At 36.8% G+C, this 16,081-nt stretch overlaps 2 protein-coding genes across 2 annotated transcripts; both read right to left on the bottom strand.

Moving 5' to 3' along the window:
• Positions 1–261: 261 nt before the first annotated feature.
• glcea (glucuronic acid epimerase a) lies at positions 262–4,199 on the bottom strand. Its single transcript, XM_056239271.1, has 4 exons — positions 3,981–4,199; positions 2,996–3,576; positions 1,971–2,207; positions 262–1,860 (listed from the first exon to the last, which is right to left on the bottom strand). The coding sequence occupies exons 2-4, from the start codon at positions 3,495–3,497 to the stop codon at positions 836–838; spliced, it is 1,764 nt and encodes a 587-aa protein (XP_056095246.1). The 5' UTR covers positions 3,498–3,576; positions 3,981–4,199; the 3' UTR covers positions 262–835.
• Positions 4,200–5,058: 859 nt separating this feature from the next.
• On the bottom strand, positions 5,059–14,479 carry nox5 (NADPH oxidase, EF-hand calcium binding domain 5). The gene is made up of 16 exons (XM_056239283.1): positions 14,307–14,479; positions 14,010–14,160; positions 12,526–12,736; positions 11,389–11,626; positions 11,158–11,311; positions 9,684–9,859; positions 9,333–9,515; positions 9,057–9,189; positions 7,983–8,125; positions 7,327–7,497; positions 7,195–7,239; positions 6,752–6,876; positions 6,532–6,616; positions 5,725–5,824; positions 5,328–5,494; positions 5,059–5,242 (listed from the first exon to the last, which is right to left on the bottom strand). Exons 1-16 carry the CDS (start codon positions 14,424–14,426, stop codon positions 5,111–5,113), a joined length of 2,334 nt encoding a protein of 777 aa, XP_056095258.1. The 5' UTR covers positions 14,427–14,479; the 3' UTR covers positions 5,059–5,110.
• Positions 14,480–16,081: the final 1,602 nt, after the last annotated feature.

Below are 16,081 nucleotides of genomic sequence, written 5' to 3'. Positions count from 1 at the left end.
AAAGAAGTGTATTATGAGGTTCTAAAAAAATTAAGTGACGTTACATAAAGGAACAAAGTGAAAGTCCTAACAAAATACTACCGTGGCATTATTACTATGTACAATGAATGTGTCAGATCATAATACCATGGCAGTTTGTTACAGTTAGTAATGATTACCATATTGAGGTTTTACAGGCTCCAAGGTACTTCAAAGAATACCGCGGTGTTACTATATGACATGTGCCTCTTTTTTTGGTAGCAATGATTTCTCACAGAAACATTTAGTTTTAAAATAGCACATTTATTTAAGCTTTAAATAATTACATACTAAAAAACAATTCAAAGTGTGCACTGTGCGACTGTATCAAATCTTGATGACCTATGGTAGGATTGTGCTTTAAAATACAAAGATCAAATAATTCTAAAACATTTCTAATGCAAAGCACTCATTTTACTATTTTGCAAAAATAATGACTTTTTTTACAGCATAACCTATTCATAAATGCATTAATACACAATCCTTAGTGTGACTACTCACATTTACCAATTGTATGCATTAAGATAAAGTAATTTTTAGAGCAAATCTTCTGTGCTTCCTTCAAAGGTGTGTAAATAACTGTGCATTGCTTCTTACATTCAAATACACTATGATATTTTGGAAATAAATATTTTGGTGACTGCACATTCTAAGTCCATACAACAACTCAAGCTCTTCAGCATGACACTTTAAAGCAATCAAGTCAGATACAATATGCACCCTTTTCTGTGAAAAGTAAAAACGCTTGTTCTCAGTTTACTAGTACATTCTCAAACAATAGTTCAAATCTTTATATAAAACTGCCCTCTGAGCATGTCTAGTTGTGCTTGGCCCGGCCTCCTTTCAGGTAAGTCTTCCAGCGTTTCACATATTCCCTGAAAATGGGGGCGCTGTCGATTGATGTGAGCAGTTGTAACTGGTTGATGTGAGTAGTGTGGTAGTCCCAGCGTGCTAAATTAGGGGCAACACCAAGGGAAAAGTGTCTCAGGTCATAAACCGTTCCAGAGCCTGTGTCAAACAATGGCAACATGGACTTGAGTGACTCCAGTCCTTGACTGAAGAGTATGCCCGCTTCTCGACCAAGCTTGTTGCCTGCCGTCTCCGCCACATCGTACAGCCCAATCAGAGAGTAGATAAAGCCGTTAAGAACAAACGAACTGGGTGTTGTGGGGTATTCCTCATACCAGTCGTACTTGTTCATGAATGTAGCCTTGACGCCACGTTGTTCTGAAGTCCTCTTGAAGGGGGATGTCGCTCGGATTGCGGCGCCGAGGTATGCAGGGTTATGCGTAGCCAGGTACGCCCTCACTAACGTCGACATGGCTTGGCCTTGGGCCATGGCGGAGTACCATCCGGGCTCTAAGCTCTTGAAGCCCTCTCCGAGCTTACGGGTCACCTTGATCGGCCACCCTCCGTGCTCATCCTGGTTATAAAGAAGCCAATCACTGGCAGCAAAGAAGGCAGCCATGTGTGCGGTGGAAGACACAGTGATATTGCTGATGAATCCAGACCCTCTAAGAACCAGCTGGACCACACGGCGAGGCATGATTTTGGTCGCTTTCACCACTTTAGTGTTGGACAAACCAACGCCTTTACGCAAATCCGTTACTAAGTCACGACTGACGGAGCTCCAGGTGGCTCTGGGGCCGATGCCGTATGTGACCTCTCGGGCTTTAAAGGAAAGAAGGCGTGGGCTAGTTATGTAATGGATAATGTAAGGAGGTCCCTTTTCTGTGGTCTCCAGAACAACAGAGACACTACCGTTGGAGATAAACTTCACATCAAAGGTCAGGACGAAATCTTTTGCGTTGTCCAAGACCAAAGACACACCATCGGAGTTCTCTATGGAAATACCACAAAGTAATCATCCATCTATGATAATTAACAGCAAAACAGTCCATACAACACCTACAACTTGTTCAAACGTACAAAAATTCACAAGGAGTTCATACCCGCTGTGACAAAATGGTGTGCAAGCCCAGAGCGACCTTGATCCTGGAGCTTGGAGAGCGTGCAACCCTTAGGGACGACCCATGGACTTGAGCCCTCTTTTTCCTCTAACATGCCATAGATCTTTACGTCAGGTGGCTTCTCTGTGAGGTTCTTGCTGTAGTGGCTCAGCCCATACTGGGATATTTGGATGGGGTAGAAGTACCCCTGAGGACCCCACTGGGTAGACATTGGTACACCTGTGAACATAAAAACACAAACGGTTGATTCCAGAAATAGGATAACTCAGTATGAAACCATTTATGCAAGGGGTAGCCAATCCAAGCTAACTTCTAGCAGACTTCAGCTCCAACCCTGCTTCAACACACCTGTCAGTAATTTTTAAGTAACCTTAAATGACTTGATAAGCTTTCAGGTGTGTTAGATTGGAATTGGAACCAGAAGGGTTTCTAGCCTTTACTGGGGCACAAGCACTCTATCAAATGTGTTCCCAAATTGTGATTTTTTAAAATTTTATATACTGTTATGGATATAGTTATTAAATTGTCTTTATCCCCAATAGAGTCGTTCACAAGGTGCATGTGCAATAAAGATCTGCTTTATCGCTGACAAACTATAAAGCATTTCCCAGTTTTGTTTCCTAAAATGGATCGTAGGTATTGTAAATATTCACCTCATCCGCAATTCTTTTTGTTTTCTGTTTTATAAAGTATCCTGTTACTTTTATAAAGTATCCTGTTACTATCCTGATACTTCGATGTGAGAAACCAGTGTAAACGATTTAGTGCAACTGTCCCAATAAATCAAATTGAACCTCAAACAATTTCAGAAAAGATACTCATCAGCGAATCTGGCATTGTCCTATATTTTAAAATCATTTTATATTATACTGGGGCACTGCAGTATTTTGGTGGGGCTTGTGTCCCAGTAAAAAAGGGTCTAGACACCCCTAGTTGGAGCTGAACTGGAGCTGAGGACGATAGCTCTCCGCAAGCAGGGTTGGCTACCTCTGATTTAAGGAAACTACCTTCCACACCGCTGATGCATTTCACCCGATCCCGCACCTCCACGTTGTAGCCTTCAAAAGACATGAAGACACCATCTGGGTGGTATGGCTCCCTCTGGGCATACACCCGGGAGTAACTGTGGGAGAACTCAAACCGTTCTGTCCCATCATACTGCACTAGACGTCCATAGACGTCAAAGTACCGTTCCACCCAGCTGAAGGGCAGATACACCTCGCCCCCTTCCCTACGGCCTTTTATGATCACATCTTCATTGATGAGGCAGTCGATCTGCTCATAAGTGACTTCTCTGGATCCAGGTGGGGCTTCGGGGGCCTGCCCGTTGTCCTCCTCTTCCTCCTCCTCCTTTTCTGGGGTGGGCGCAAACTCCAGCTGAGGTCTGATCTGTGTGGTCAGTTCTTTGTCGCTGGAGCACTTGTTCCACAGCAGTATAGTGATGAGGGCAAATACAGCACAGATGACTATCAGAGTCTTGTGATTAATTCGAGACACCAGACAGCGCATTGTCACATCACATCCATGCGGTGTTAGTGGAACTGACACCAGAACATATCAGGAAACCTTTATGATTCAGGTGCAGCATCTGCAGACAAAGGTAAAGATGGTGAATATGGGTCCACCATTTTGTCATATTCTAGGTATAACCACACAAAACAAATGACAATGTCAAATATTACAAATCACTGGTATAATGAATTTTATGGTGAAGCCTGTCAGTCATATTACCAGGACATTTAAATGCAATATTAAACGTTAATGTACAGTTACATAGGCTATCTGGATTCAACTTACATGGTCAAATTATGAATGAGAAATCATTCCCGTTACTGAGCACTAATCCTTCAGCACATACACGGACAGGCGAATGATTATAAAATCTAATCGCATCACTCTAAATTGAAACTGCGAGGGCTCATGTGATTTTGCATGCGAATGAAGGCGCTGAACAACATGCAGAGCTGTAAAACGGAATGAAACCATACTTACGATCACCTGAAAACAGCACGACGTCTGCGCGAGGGTCTATAAACGCATAACAGTCAGACAAAGAAAAATAAATGCTGAAAGATTCCTCTCGCCTCAAATCTGCATAGTAGATGCTTCCACTCACTGTACTGAATGCAGCACTGGCCAATGAGAGGCGAGTGACCTCCGTGGCAGCCAATCACCAATCTAATGTCAGATAGGTGTGACATAAGGTGAATATTATGATATATTTATTTTCTTCAATTATTTGTTATCCTTTTACGAGTATGTATTTATTTGATAATGATTATGATTATTATATATTACATATTTTAGAATAATATTTAGGTTAAAAGGAATAAGTAAACGTTTATAGGTTTAATATTCTGTGCAGAATCTTTTTGGAATTTTGAATGATAAAAAGTCCATTAAGTTCTGCTTGTGTTGCGTTGCTGCACATAATCGCAAGATGTCTCTATAAACCAAGTGAATGCATGACTTTTATTTAGGAAATCCGAGAATTCCCACAATCTGTAAAGAAAAGAACGGGGAACAAATTGCTACAGGAATGAGAAACACGTTTGTATCGGTTACAATACGATTTCGAACGTTTTAACACCGAGAAGCAATAGCCTATTAATGTCCATATACAATAGGCATCAAAAGCTGATCGTACATGCTTTGAATATAGTTAAAAACACTGACACATAGCCTACGTTACACACACACACTCATATAAATCATCAAAATCTTGAATATTGAACACCTTTCTTTTACAAGTAACTGTTTTTCATTATTTGTATTTACATGTGGGTAACTAATATTTCCTATTGCATATTCTACAGTAAATTACTTCATACTACTTTTAAGACAATTTTACATGACATCAACTGTAGTGTCTATTTTCATACTGGGGCTAAAACAAAACAACGTAAAATTTACATGATGCATAATAACCATGATGGGCATTCAATGAATAAAAACATACATAAGTTGATTAAAAGAGTTAAAAGGTTACTTACACAACAACATGAGCTTTACAAAATGTACAACATCAGACACATGAGCAAAAGCAGATTATCAGACGATTATTATTGTTATGAAAAATAGCCAAAGTAAAATTTCAAACAACTGAAATTATTGTAAATTGCTCAAAAATTTTCTTTGTAGAACTTGAAGCCAAAATGCTCACACTGGGCCTTGATGACTTTGGCCAGAGCATGAGCACCGCAGTAAAACACATGAACCTTTCCTTTCTTTTCCTCAGACAGTTTCTGGAAAACCTGAAAATGCACAAACATAGAGAAAAAAAGATAGAAGAATAGAACAGAACAAACAGAACAGAATAGAATACTGGGTTTTTCATACCTTGGCCCAATCTGGCCTGCCTGGCTGGGTACGTGTGCGGAGCCCCGTGATGGAATCTCTCTTTTCTTTCTTGGCCAGCAGATCCAGAGCCATCTGCAGACCTATGGCCTTCATATCATTCTTACTGAGGGCTGATGTCATGTACATGTGCATCTCCAAAAAACGGCCTGAAAGCATAAAAAACTAGCATGATTGGCCATTTCTGTGCCAAGCTCATCTCTCTCTCTCTCTCTCTCTCTCTCTCTCTCTCTCTCTCTCTCTCTCTCTCTCTCTCTCTCTCTCTCTCTCTCTCTCTCTCTCTCTCTCTCTCTCTCTCTCTCTCTCTCTCTCTCTCTCTCTCTCTCTCTCTCTCTCTCTCTCTCTCTCTCCTCTCTCTCTCTCTCTCTCTCTCTCTTACCCTCTGGCTCTTCATCTGCCTGGTCCATCTCCAGTTTGGTCAAGAGACTCACAAACCATTCAAAGGATTTCTGATCTCGGTTGATCCAAATGAAGTCCACCTGCAGGAAATAAGATATTTAAAACCTCATCAAATCAAAATTATTTATGTATATTAGCTTTGAATCTATCTATATGCTAGTGGATTGCTAAATGTTTTTAAAAAAGTTAACCTTTAATCACTTCAAACAGTCACAAACAGCTTTAATTATGTTTTAAAATGTTTTGTTTTGTTTTGTTTGAAAGACCGTTTGAAGATTGTCTGAAAACAGGACTCAGATTTGTTGAAAACAAATCTTACAAAGCTTTTTTTGTGCAAATGTTTTGATTTGTGTAAATCAGCTGTTTTGTTGTTTTGGTAAGACAAATAAACTTAAGACAGATTGTCTGAAAACAAGTCTCAGATTAGTTGAAAACAAATCTTATTGTGTTAAAAATATTTGCTTTTTTCTGTAAATTTCTCTTTTCCTCCCCAAACTTTCTAAATGTATCTTTTAAAAAATATGCATTTAAACATTGTACTCTCTTTCAGGAAAATGTGAGTCTAAAACAAAAAATGTCAATGATTCATATTGTTTGTAGGGGCTTTTTACCATTTCTTTGCACAATCAAATGCTCTTTAGAATCAGAATGTAGCAAACCATGGTTTTGCTAGAAGGCGACATAACCTGGCCAATTTAAGAAAAAAGGGTTTAAATGTTTTTTGCCACTAATGTTGTTTTTCGCCTAAATCTATTCCAGTTTTCATTTGTCTGATTGCCCCCTTTACCTTTCTCAGCTTCATTTCGTTGTCTTTGATGGTTTCACACCAGGAGTAGTTGCAACTAGGGCAGTTCTGCTTTCTCATGCGATAACTAAAAAAAAAAAGACAAAAAATATTTTTTTACATAAAATTTTTAAAGTTTCTAAAGGGTTTGCATGTGGTATTTTTATGCAAAGAAAACTTTAAAACTGTAATTTTGTGAATGGAGATGTTGCATGTGTCTTACCGGCACATGATGCTCTGCAAAATGGATGCGAAGGGAGTGATGCCGATTCCAGCGCCGATAAGCACCGCATGCTCAGATGTAAAGATCTGTCGGGTCGGGGTGCCAAAAGGTCCATCCACATAGCACTAAAACACACACAAAAAAGGGATAACCAAATGTGTACAGTTTTCTTAGAAGACAATCACTTTAAATAAATTAAATCACATTTTCTGTAGAAGTGGTGCGTGATTAAAGATCTAGTTCATTAAAACTGTAACAAATTATGGTAACACTTTATTTTACAGTGACCTTGTTACACATTACATGTACTACAAACTCTAAACCACACCCTAATCCTAACCATATAGAATGTACGTATAGTTAATTATTATTACTCAGTACTTAAATTTATAATTACACTGTAACACAGATGCCTTAAAATAAAGTGCACCCAAATTACTTACCTTAATGTTGCAGTATCTGTGATTTTCACTTAATTTTGCTGTCAGCTGGAAGACAACAGAAAATAAGTCTTCCTGTTGTGTATCTCACATACAATAGAATATATATTGTGCTTGGTTCAGACAGAAACTCACTTCTCTGGGGACCAGAGGGGCTTCTCCCGGGTCTACCTGTGCTTCTGGGTCACTGACGGGCTTCTGGGAGCTTGTGCGGGTTACGCTTGACCGGTACAGGGTCAGTTCAACAGCATCATCCTTATTAGACGCCACAGTTCCGTTGTAGCTTGCAGACTTGAAAATGTCATCCTACATGGAGAAGAAGTGTAATTGTCTATTGTGTTAAACTTGTTTGGAGTTGATAGTTCGGTAAAACTTTACAATAAGGTTCAATTTTCAAACGATATTTAACTACATTAGTTAACATGAACTAACAATGTAAAATACTTTAAAAGCATGTATTATTTTTTTTAGTTAGTATTAATTTCAACTTGCATTACTTACATTTCAATACATTATTAAAATCAAAAGTTGTACATCAACATTGAACCATTGTATTTGTATTAACTAACATTAAAAAATAAAATAAAAACTGTAACAAATCTATCGCTTATTGTAGTTGATGTTAGTTAACTAACGTTAATTAATGGGATTGTAAAGTGTTATTGATAGTTCTTTCTTATGTCAATGATGTGATTACAAAATGACCCCACCTTTAAAGAATTGCATCTATAAAACAGCAGAGTAATGAACTTGTATTGCTATGTGTTTAGATTCTGACACTCATCCGAGACCTGTGCTCTGTTCTGGTGCCGTCTGTTCCTCAGGCTGGCGGTGAGCCTCTTGCTGCTGATGGTTTGACTCTCCGGCTGTCTAAAATACTCATACAGGCGGTTTGTCCACTGGCCCATCGAACGAATATGGAGCCACAGCACATCTGTTTGAAGAAATGAGATTGAGCAGGGAACCTTTAATCACTTCAAACAGTCATAAACAGTTTTTTTTGTTTATTTAAAATAGTTGGTTTGGTTTTTGTTTTGTTTGAAAGATTGTTTGAAGAATTTGTTTGTCTGAAAACAACTCTAAGATTTGTTCGAAAACAAATCTTATTGTGTTAAACATTGCTTTTTTCTGTAAATATTTTGTTTTGTGTAAATTCTGTTTTGTTAAAATTTTTTGTTTTGTTTTGGTACGCAAAAATAAACTTAAAGTGCCTCTATTATGCAATTTAAATGTTCCTAATTTTGTTTTGGAGTCTCCTAAAAGTTTTTAGAAGACACTTTAATGTTCTCATAATATTTCCAGATTGGCCAAAAGTTTAGTTTGAGCTGTCCCCTCTACAGTACAGGCGTGAAATTACATTTCCTTTAGCTCGAGGCTTATTCATTTCACATTTGGTGTGAAACGGCCTTTACATTTGCTATTAAAAAACAAACAAACAAGCAAGCCCAGACCAGGTGCGAAAAAACTTTACTTTATACTAATAAAGTTTATTACTTTCCATAAACAGTAACTGAGTAATGCAATATTGTAACGCATTACTTTTAAAAGTAACTTTCCCCAACAGTGTATATTACACACTACATGAAAGGTAATATTCGAAAAAAACATAATAGGGGAATTTCAAGTCAAGACAGTTTTGTTGGTAACTAATCTTATTGTGTAAAACATATTTGCTTTTTGTCTAAATAAAATATTTTCCCTAAATTTGGTAAATGTATCTTTTTCAAAATATTGACAAAACATGAATATGATTTTTCTCCAGTGCATTTAAATGCACGACTTAACTACTGAAATATAAACAAATCAAGGCAATACATTACAATAGTGCAAGACTAACATAATTGTATACTTTCTATTTGTTTTACCTTGCTGCTCAGGAGCGCTGCTGATAGTAAACGGATGCCATTCATACTTGGCGATAGCAGGGATGTTTATAAACACATAATCTCCAGGTTTGAAGTGAAAGAATGGAGGCCTCTTGATTACCAAATGTGTTACCTTCAAACATACACACACACACACACAAACAGAGGAGGTGAGGCTTAGCTCATGGATGACTAACTTAAATGTTCCATGGATGGCTAACTAAATGTTCCAGAAAACAAAATACACCAAAATATGTACATTGGCTTAGACTGTACCTTTGAGGGCAATAAGTTGACTTCAACTATGTACAGCCCACCCATACGGGACACTGCCATTCCAACAATTTTCTCAATTAGGAACATCACCCCTGGCACCACAAACCATTTCCAAAAGTTTGCACAGTGAACGACCAACAGGGCCCAAACCCAGATGTAGGAAAGATGAGACCAGTAGAACACCTACACAAAAACAATACATTTTGTTGAACATATTATGCTTTGACCACACTTATTTAGGCATATGAGATGTTGTTTTTCGGTATGTGAGGCTTAAATAAGTTGCAAACACAGCTCTATTCACAAAAGCAACCATGTGCAGATTGTTGCTTCTCATAAATTCAATATCACCTCAAAATGACCACTGCGTCTGACGAATGTGCTGGAACACACCGCCATCAAGCAGATGAGAACCTGCAGAACAACACCCGTAATAGAGGCGGTGCCATTGACCCAGCCAATACCAGGACGGGTGGTGAAAAGATACTCCCACAGCTGATACATGCCATCATTCTGAGACATTCGGGCTATGAACAGAGAGAACGTATAAATTCATCAGTTATTTGGGATTTTAAAAAAATATATATATATTGCTTTTGTTATGTTCAGGGCCATTCTTAGGGCGGTCCAACAGGTTGTGACCATTAGCCCTGGTGATGTTACAATGTCATATACTTTATGTACTCAATTTAAAGAGATAGTAGAACCCAAAAATGAAAATTCTTTTTTGTTCATACAACGAACGTTAATGTTTTCTGGACCCCATTGACTTTTTAAAATATCATCTTTTGTGTTCTACAGAAACATTCTAACAATGTGACGGTAAGTAAATGATGACAGACTGTGGAGTGAACTATCCTTTTAATCCTTCCCTCGGGTCATTTTGACCCAGAAATCATTTTCGAATTATTTTTTATTTTAAATTGAGTGTTCATCTGAGAGGTCCAAGACCCCAGGACTTTTGTCACACTTGAACCACGGATACACAAACATTTTTGAAATATTCGAGGAGTTTTGTGGTTGAAATTTAAAAAAGTAACAAATCCTTCCCTCACGGGTCAATTTGACCCCCATAGGAATGAATGGAATGCGAGGAATGCTTCAGTACACATAAAAAAACCTAAAAATGCTCAAAATTCAAACTAAAAATGCTAAAACTTATTTTATTAATTATTTTATAATGTCTACATGTGTATCTGAATGCATACTAAAGAAAAACTGACTTTAGGGCCCAGCGGAACATTTGCTCCAAATAGTGCTATAAGTCCATCTAGTGGCAAGATCATGAAATATCATGTTATATAATTTTTTTTTTCCACAAGAGGTCTGCAAAGACACCCAATGCAAGATATTTTGAGCTAAATTAAAAGGTTTATGCATGAAATTGTGAGTTATTTTGAATTTAAGTTTAAAGAATGTGAGGAATGTGCTTAAATGACTAAATTACTATTGATATATTATTTAGTGATCAAATCTATCTAAAAAAATAACAAAAAATCTCATCAAAAAATGTTATAAAAAAATAGAAAAAATATTATCAAAATGAAATAAAATAAGCTTTCTGGACAAAAAAAAAAAATCACATTTTGACCCGTGAGGGAAGGATTTGTTACAAAACGCGAGGGAAGGATAAATTTCATCATGTTTATAAACTATTTTATTTCAGGTTACCAAGTTCATGTTTACTTCATGTTTAGTTTAAGTTTACTTTCTTATCCATAGAATGAATGCCAGGGGAGTCTATTGTTGTTTGGATCCTCTGACTTTCAAAATATTCCTATAAAAATGAATTAGACTATTTTTAACTAGATTTATCACAGGTTACCAAAGTTCAAGACGTGAGCGGCAGTGTGCACAACGGTGAAGATCAGGATGGCGTAACCCACGATCTGATGCAGTAAAATGTTCTGGTCCAAAGGTAAGATCCTCACCACCCAGGTGGCACGTAGCCACGTCAGACTACGCCTTAACATCAGCACCTGTAGTTTTGGCCAAGACAAAACCTACTGTCACTACTGGAAACGATGTATTAGATGAATCCACGAGCCCAACTCACCATAACAAACGTGCAGTTGAGGTTGAGACACTGTCCGCAGCCCCTAGCCACCATGAACCAGGGACCTCCGTGCGCATTCTTCTGCATCGCCATGATGAAGAGGAGCAGGTTCAGGAGGGCGTACAGACACAGAAAGAACAGTTTGCGGCTGTTGTTGTGCCAGTATGTCCGCGTCAGGTATCGAGGAGTCTTACGTTTCTTCTGCTCCAGATCAGGAGGTTTCAGCCAGTTGGCGGCACTGGGCGAAAACACAAAAAGTGGAAATTTCAGCAAATAATCACTTAAATGTTGGTCTGCTCACTCATCATTACACCAAGCTATCGTAAACGGCTTCAGAAGACTAAGAATATAATGTACAAGTCATGGTGAATAACATGCTTTTTGATAATTTTTTCTAGCTTTTATTCATGTTCATGAACGGTTAGTTTTGGTCCCCATATATGATTGGCTCAACAAAAGCATATACCATCAATTAACAACCTTGTACCTCATGATAAATGTATCTTCTCATAAATGTTTCCAAGTTATTGTTATTGTAATTTTTACATCCAGAACCTGACTGTTGCACTCATAGATATGCCAGTGACTGGTTACTGAGTGATTCTTTGAATCACTTATTCAACCGATTTGTTCAAAAACACTGATTTATTTTGAAACCAAAAAAGCCCCTGCTGAAAAAAAACAAAACAATAGAAACCATCACAGAAATACGAATGGTTTCCGCTACAAATACTATTACAAACCATTAGCTGTTTAACCTTTGAAACCATTACAAATTCGAATTGTTTTTCTTTTCAGCATGGGTTGTCTTTATGAGCGAGTCATTGATTCATTCACTCAATTGATTCGTTAAAAAAACAGTGATTCATTGAGGAACTAAATGTCATTATGAGTGAGTCATTGATTGAATCAACTGATTCGAAAATCATTTAGGAATATAACACTAGCTACGGTGCGTAACTTCTTCAGTACTATTTTCTTTGGTGTAAAGAAAAATACTTAAATTGACTGTCAATATTGTGTCTAAATTATAAGTAATTTAATTCTAGCCTACTTTCTCTCTTGCTTACTGAACTGTTGTATAAAAACAGTCACTGTTGAATATCAGCACTTGTGATTAGCATAATTATGTCCCACCTGATGGTGAGGTTCTCCATAACCTCCGGAAAGTTCTCGAGCTCTGCCTTCAGCTCTTCAAACGTGATGGAGCCGCTGTTATCTTTATCAGCAGATTCGAACAGCGCCAGCGTCAGGTCATCCAGCTTTTCCTCAGGGAGTGAGATCGCACTTTCACGCAGGCAGGACTTCAGAACCGTACGTAACTCATCTGGGTCTATGGAACCACTGCCTACATGATTAGATTCAATTAATGATTAAATTACCGCATCTTATCATGATTTATTTCTGGATCAACATGCTTTGTTGTTCCTGGCACGACATTTTAGTCAGTCATTGCTTTGATATAGTCATGACATGCCATGGTCCGTGTAATGTCCCAGGAACAACAAGGGATTACAGGGACGGTACGTGTACGTTTTGACCATTTCATTTCCTATTTGGGAAAGAATAACGAAAAAGACAAAGACTTTATAATGTATATAGGCCTCTTCCAATATTGCCAATTATAAAAAAATATAAAAAAAAGAGCAGCCTAAATAAAAAGAAAAATAAATACACAGTAGGCTACCGGTAGGCTATACGTTATTTTAGACGTTTAACCAAAATCCCATTCAAAAACCCATTGACTTTAGGACGGTGGAAGCAGAAAAAAAAGCTAACAGTTTCCATGTTTGTGGATTAATGCAGCACTCTATTAAAGTTACCATGAAATTAAAATGGACAATTCTTACTTTTTTATGGAATATTGCAATATTATTATTATTATTATATAATCAAAATAGCATTCCCTCTCTTTAGCAGCATCATCTCCTTCTTTTCTCTGATGACGTGTTTACTGGCGCTAGGGCGGGGCAACCTGCCACTCACATGAGATCGACCAATAGCAAATCACAAACATCAAATCAATTCCCAATGGACAAGTCCTGCCCTACATTTGTTCTTGTTCATGAAGCCGTTTCACTCGGATATATAGGCTTCGTCACAATAGGGAAGAAAAGACTATCACAACTTCCGTTTAGTTCCGACTTTAACGCCATACAGAAGACGGGGCGGTTTAACCAATCAGATGAAAGAGACATGTCAGTGTTGCACACATGTGTGAGTTAAATATTGAAGCCATGAACCCATTTGCAGTGCACTAAAGAAAAAAGGAGAAATCGAGTCCAAGTTTGTTTTCCGTTTGTGAATCTACACAAAATAGTACATCACTTTGTGCATGTAACACATACTTAGCAATCAGGGATGTTTACATAATTTTACCAACGCAAGTCTTTCCACACTTAATAAAGGCAGACAATTAAATGATGGTAGTGATTCTCAACCTCCACTGTCAATTTTCTTTCTACTTTGTTTACATTTCTAAATAATTATTTAAATTATTTTTATTATTTCACTATAATGTCATTTATTTAAAAAAAATTGTAAAATGAGGAGGCCGCAACATGTTGTGAACCACTGAATTACAGAATGAGAGTAAAAGAGGATGGTATTGTACATCTCACCATCCACATCGTAGACCTGGAATAGGAAGCGTAGTTTGTCTGTCTCATTGCCATGGATCAGAAGATCTAAAGCCTTGAGAAGTTCATCCAGACTGATGGAGCTGCTGCCATCAGAGTCAAACAGGGCGAAAAACCTCTCCGCAAAAAATGACTACAACAATAAGAGAAAAAAAGTAGCATGTTGAGATCTTTTCAGAATAAGTTAATGACTTTAAACTAATGTACTCTACAGTGGACAAATATTCATCTATCATCTCAGGGGGGATAATAAAAGGTTTTGATGATCAGTAAACTGACCTCCTTTACTTTCAGAGCCGTTTTAAACTCATCCAGGTCGATCTCTTTGTCGTCTCCTGCAATGCTCTCGAACTGCTTGGTGACCCATTCCAGCCAGCGCGCGTCTTCATCTAGACTCATGTCTCCGCTTCACACACATGTAGGAGCAGTTTCATTAATGCGTCTCATTCTCCTGTCAGAGTCACATTTAGTCTAGAACTACATTAATAGTTTGCAGGAAACAAATTCAGACAGTTGTAATGTAAAGCATCAGGGTTGTGGCTGAACAAAAAAAGTATTTTTATAATAAAAAATAAATCCGTTACCAATCAACTAATATTTGTTCTTACAGTATGTGCCCACATTTTAAATCAATTATTAATTAGTGGAAAGCAATATTTATCTAGATCAAAGGAGATTAGTATATAAATTCATTTTTAACAACAGATTCTGAATCTTGATTTGTGGGATTGTATCATTTTTAACTTACATTACTCACATAATTAGTCATTATTTAAACATGTTATATATTTTAAAATACATAAAGCATTAAAATAGAAAGTATTTTATATACTTTAATACACATAATTAATACACACATATGTAATTGTTTACTATTTTTAATATTTAAATATTCTACATTTTTAAATACATAAACCATTAAAGTAGAATCCATAAAAAATTAACTCATACACATTATATATAAATATATATATATATAGACACAGACACACACATTACCATATCTCACATAACTATTCATTACGTTTTTTTAAATTTTAAAAGGCATAATTAATTTCATGCAATTAAAGTATTTTTTTATAGATTTTAACATACATCAAATACATTAACAATAACTGTTTCCTGGGTGTAACTGCATTTAAAACAAGAGAAAACACCTTTAGGTGTATAAAATATTTTGATATTATGTGTTATATATTATATATAATTAATATTTGTATAAACCCTCATATACATAATTAATACACACACACACACAATATGGTAATGTATTACCATAAATATATCTTACCATATCTCACATCTCACCAGTCATAAAGTATATTTTTTACAGTATATACATACAGTATATATGTGTTCAAAGACATTAACAATAACTGTTTCCTGGGTGTAACTACACAGTTTACATAATTTTGCATTCAAACCAAGAGAAACCGTTACCTTTAGGTAATAAATCCTCTCAGTCTATTCCCTTTTGGCTTTTCATGAAAATGTTGTCAGACAAAAATGAAAAGATAGGGAGAGATGTTATTGCAGTCCTACGATGTTGCTGTTGCAGTTTATCTAGTTTAATCACCTTTCAGAGGAAGAGAGAGAGCGAGAGGGAGGCTGGATAGTATTGTAATGGACATTGAATATCTCATACACACAGCAGCAGCTGCCTCTGACATCCCTCAGTACTACCCCTACTGCACTCTTCATCACAAAACCAGCGCTAAACACGAACAATAAGCTTCAATCTGTCTATCATCTAATACACAACTACTCATTTGGATGGAAAAGCACTATAAGTGGTCCATATGACTTTTTATTAGTGCTGTCAAATCGATTAATTGTGATTCATCGCATCTAACATAAAATTATATATATTTACTAACATCTATGTTAGATGCGATTAATCACGATTAATCGTTTTGACAGCACTACTTTTATATATTATAAGTCATACTGTATGATAGCTCTATGAGGAACAGAATTAAATTTAGAATTTTATTTATTGAAAACTTCTCAAAACGGACAAATATGTGTTAACATTTTTCACAAAAGCATTATTT

The sequence above is a fragment of the Rhinichthys klamathensis genome, unplaced genomic scaffold (genome assembly GCF_029890125.1).
Source record: "Rhinichthys klamathensis goyatoka isolate OS25496 unplaced genomic scaffold, OSU_Roscu_1.1 h1tg000557l_1, whole genome shotgun sequence".
Lineage (NCBI taxonomy): Eukaryota > Metazoa > Chordata > Actinopteri > Cypriniformes > Leuciscidae > Rhinichthys > Rhinichthys klamathensis.
The sequence above is the reverse complement of the archived record's forward strand: the minus strand, read 5'-3'. Positions and strand labels throughout refer to the sequence as shown.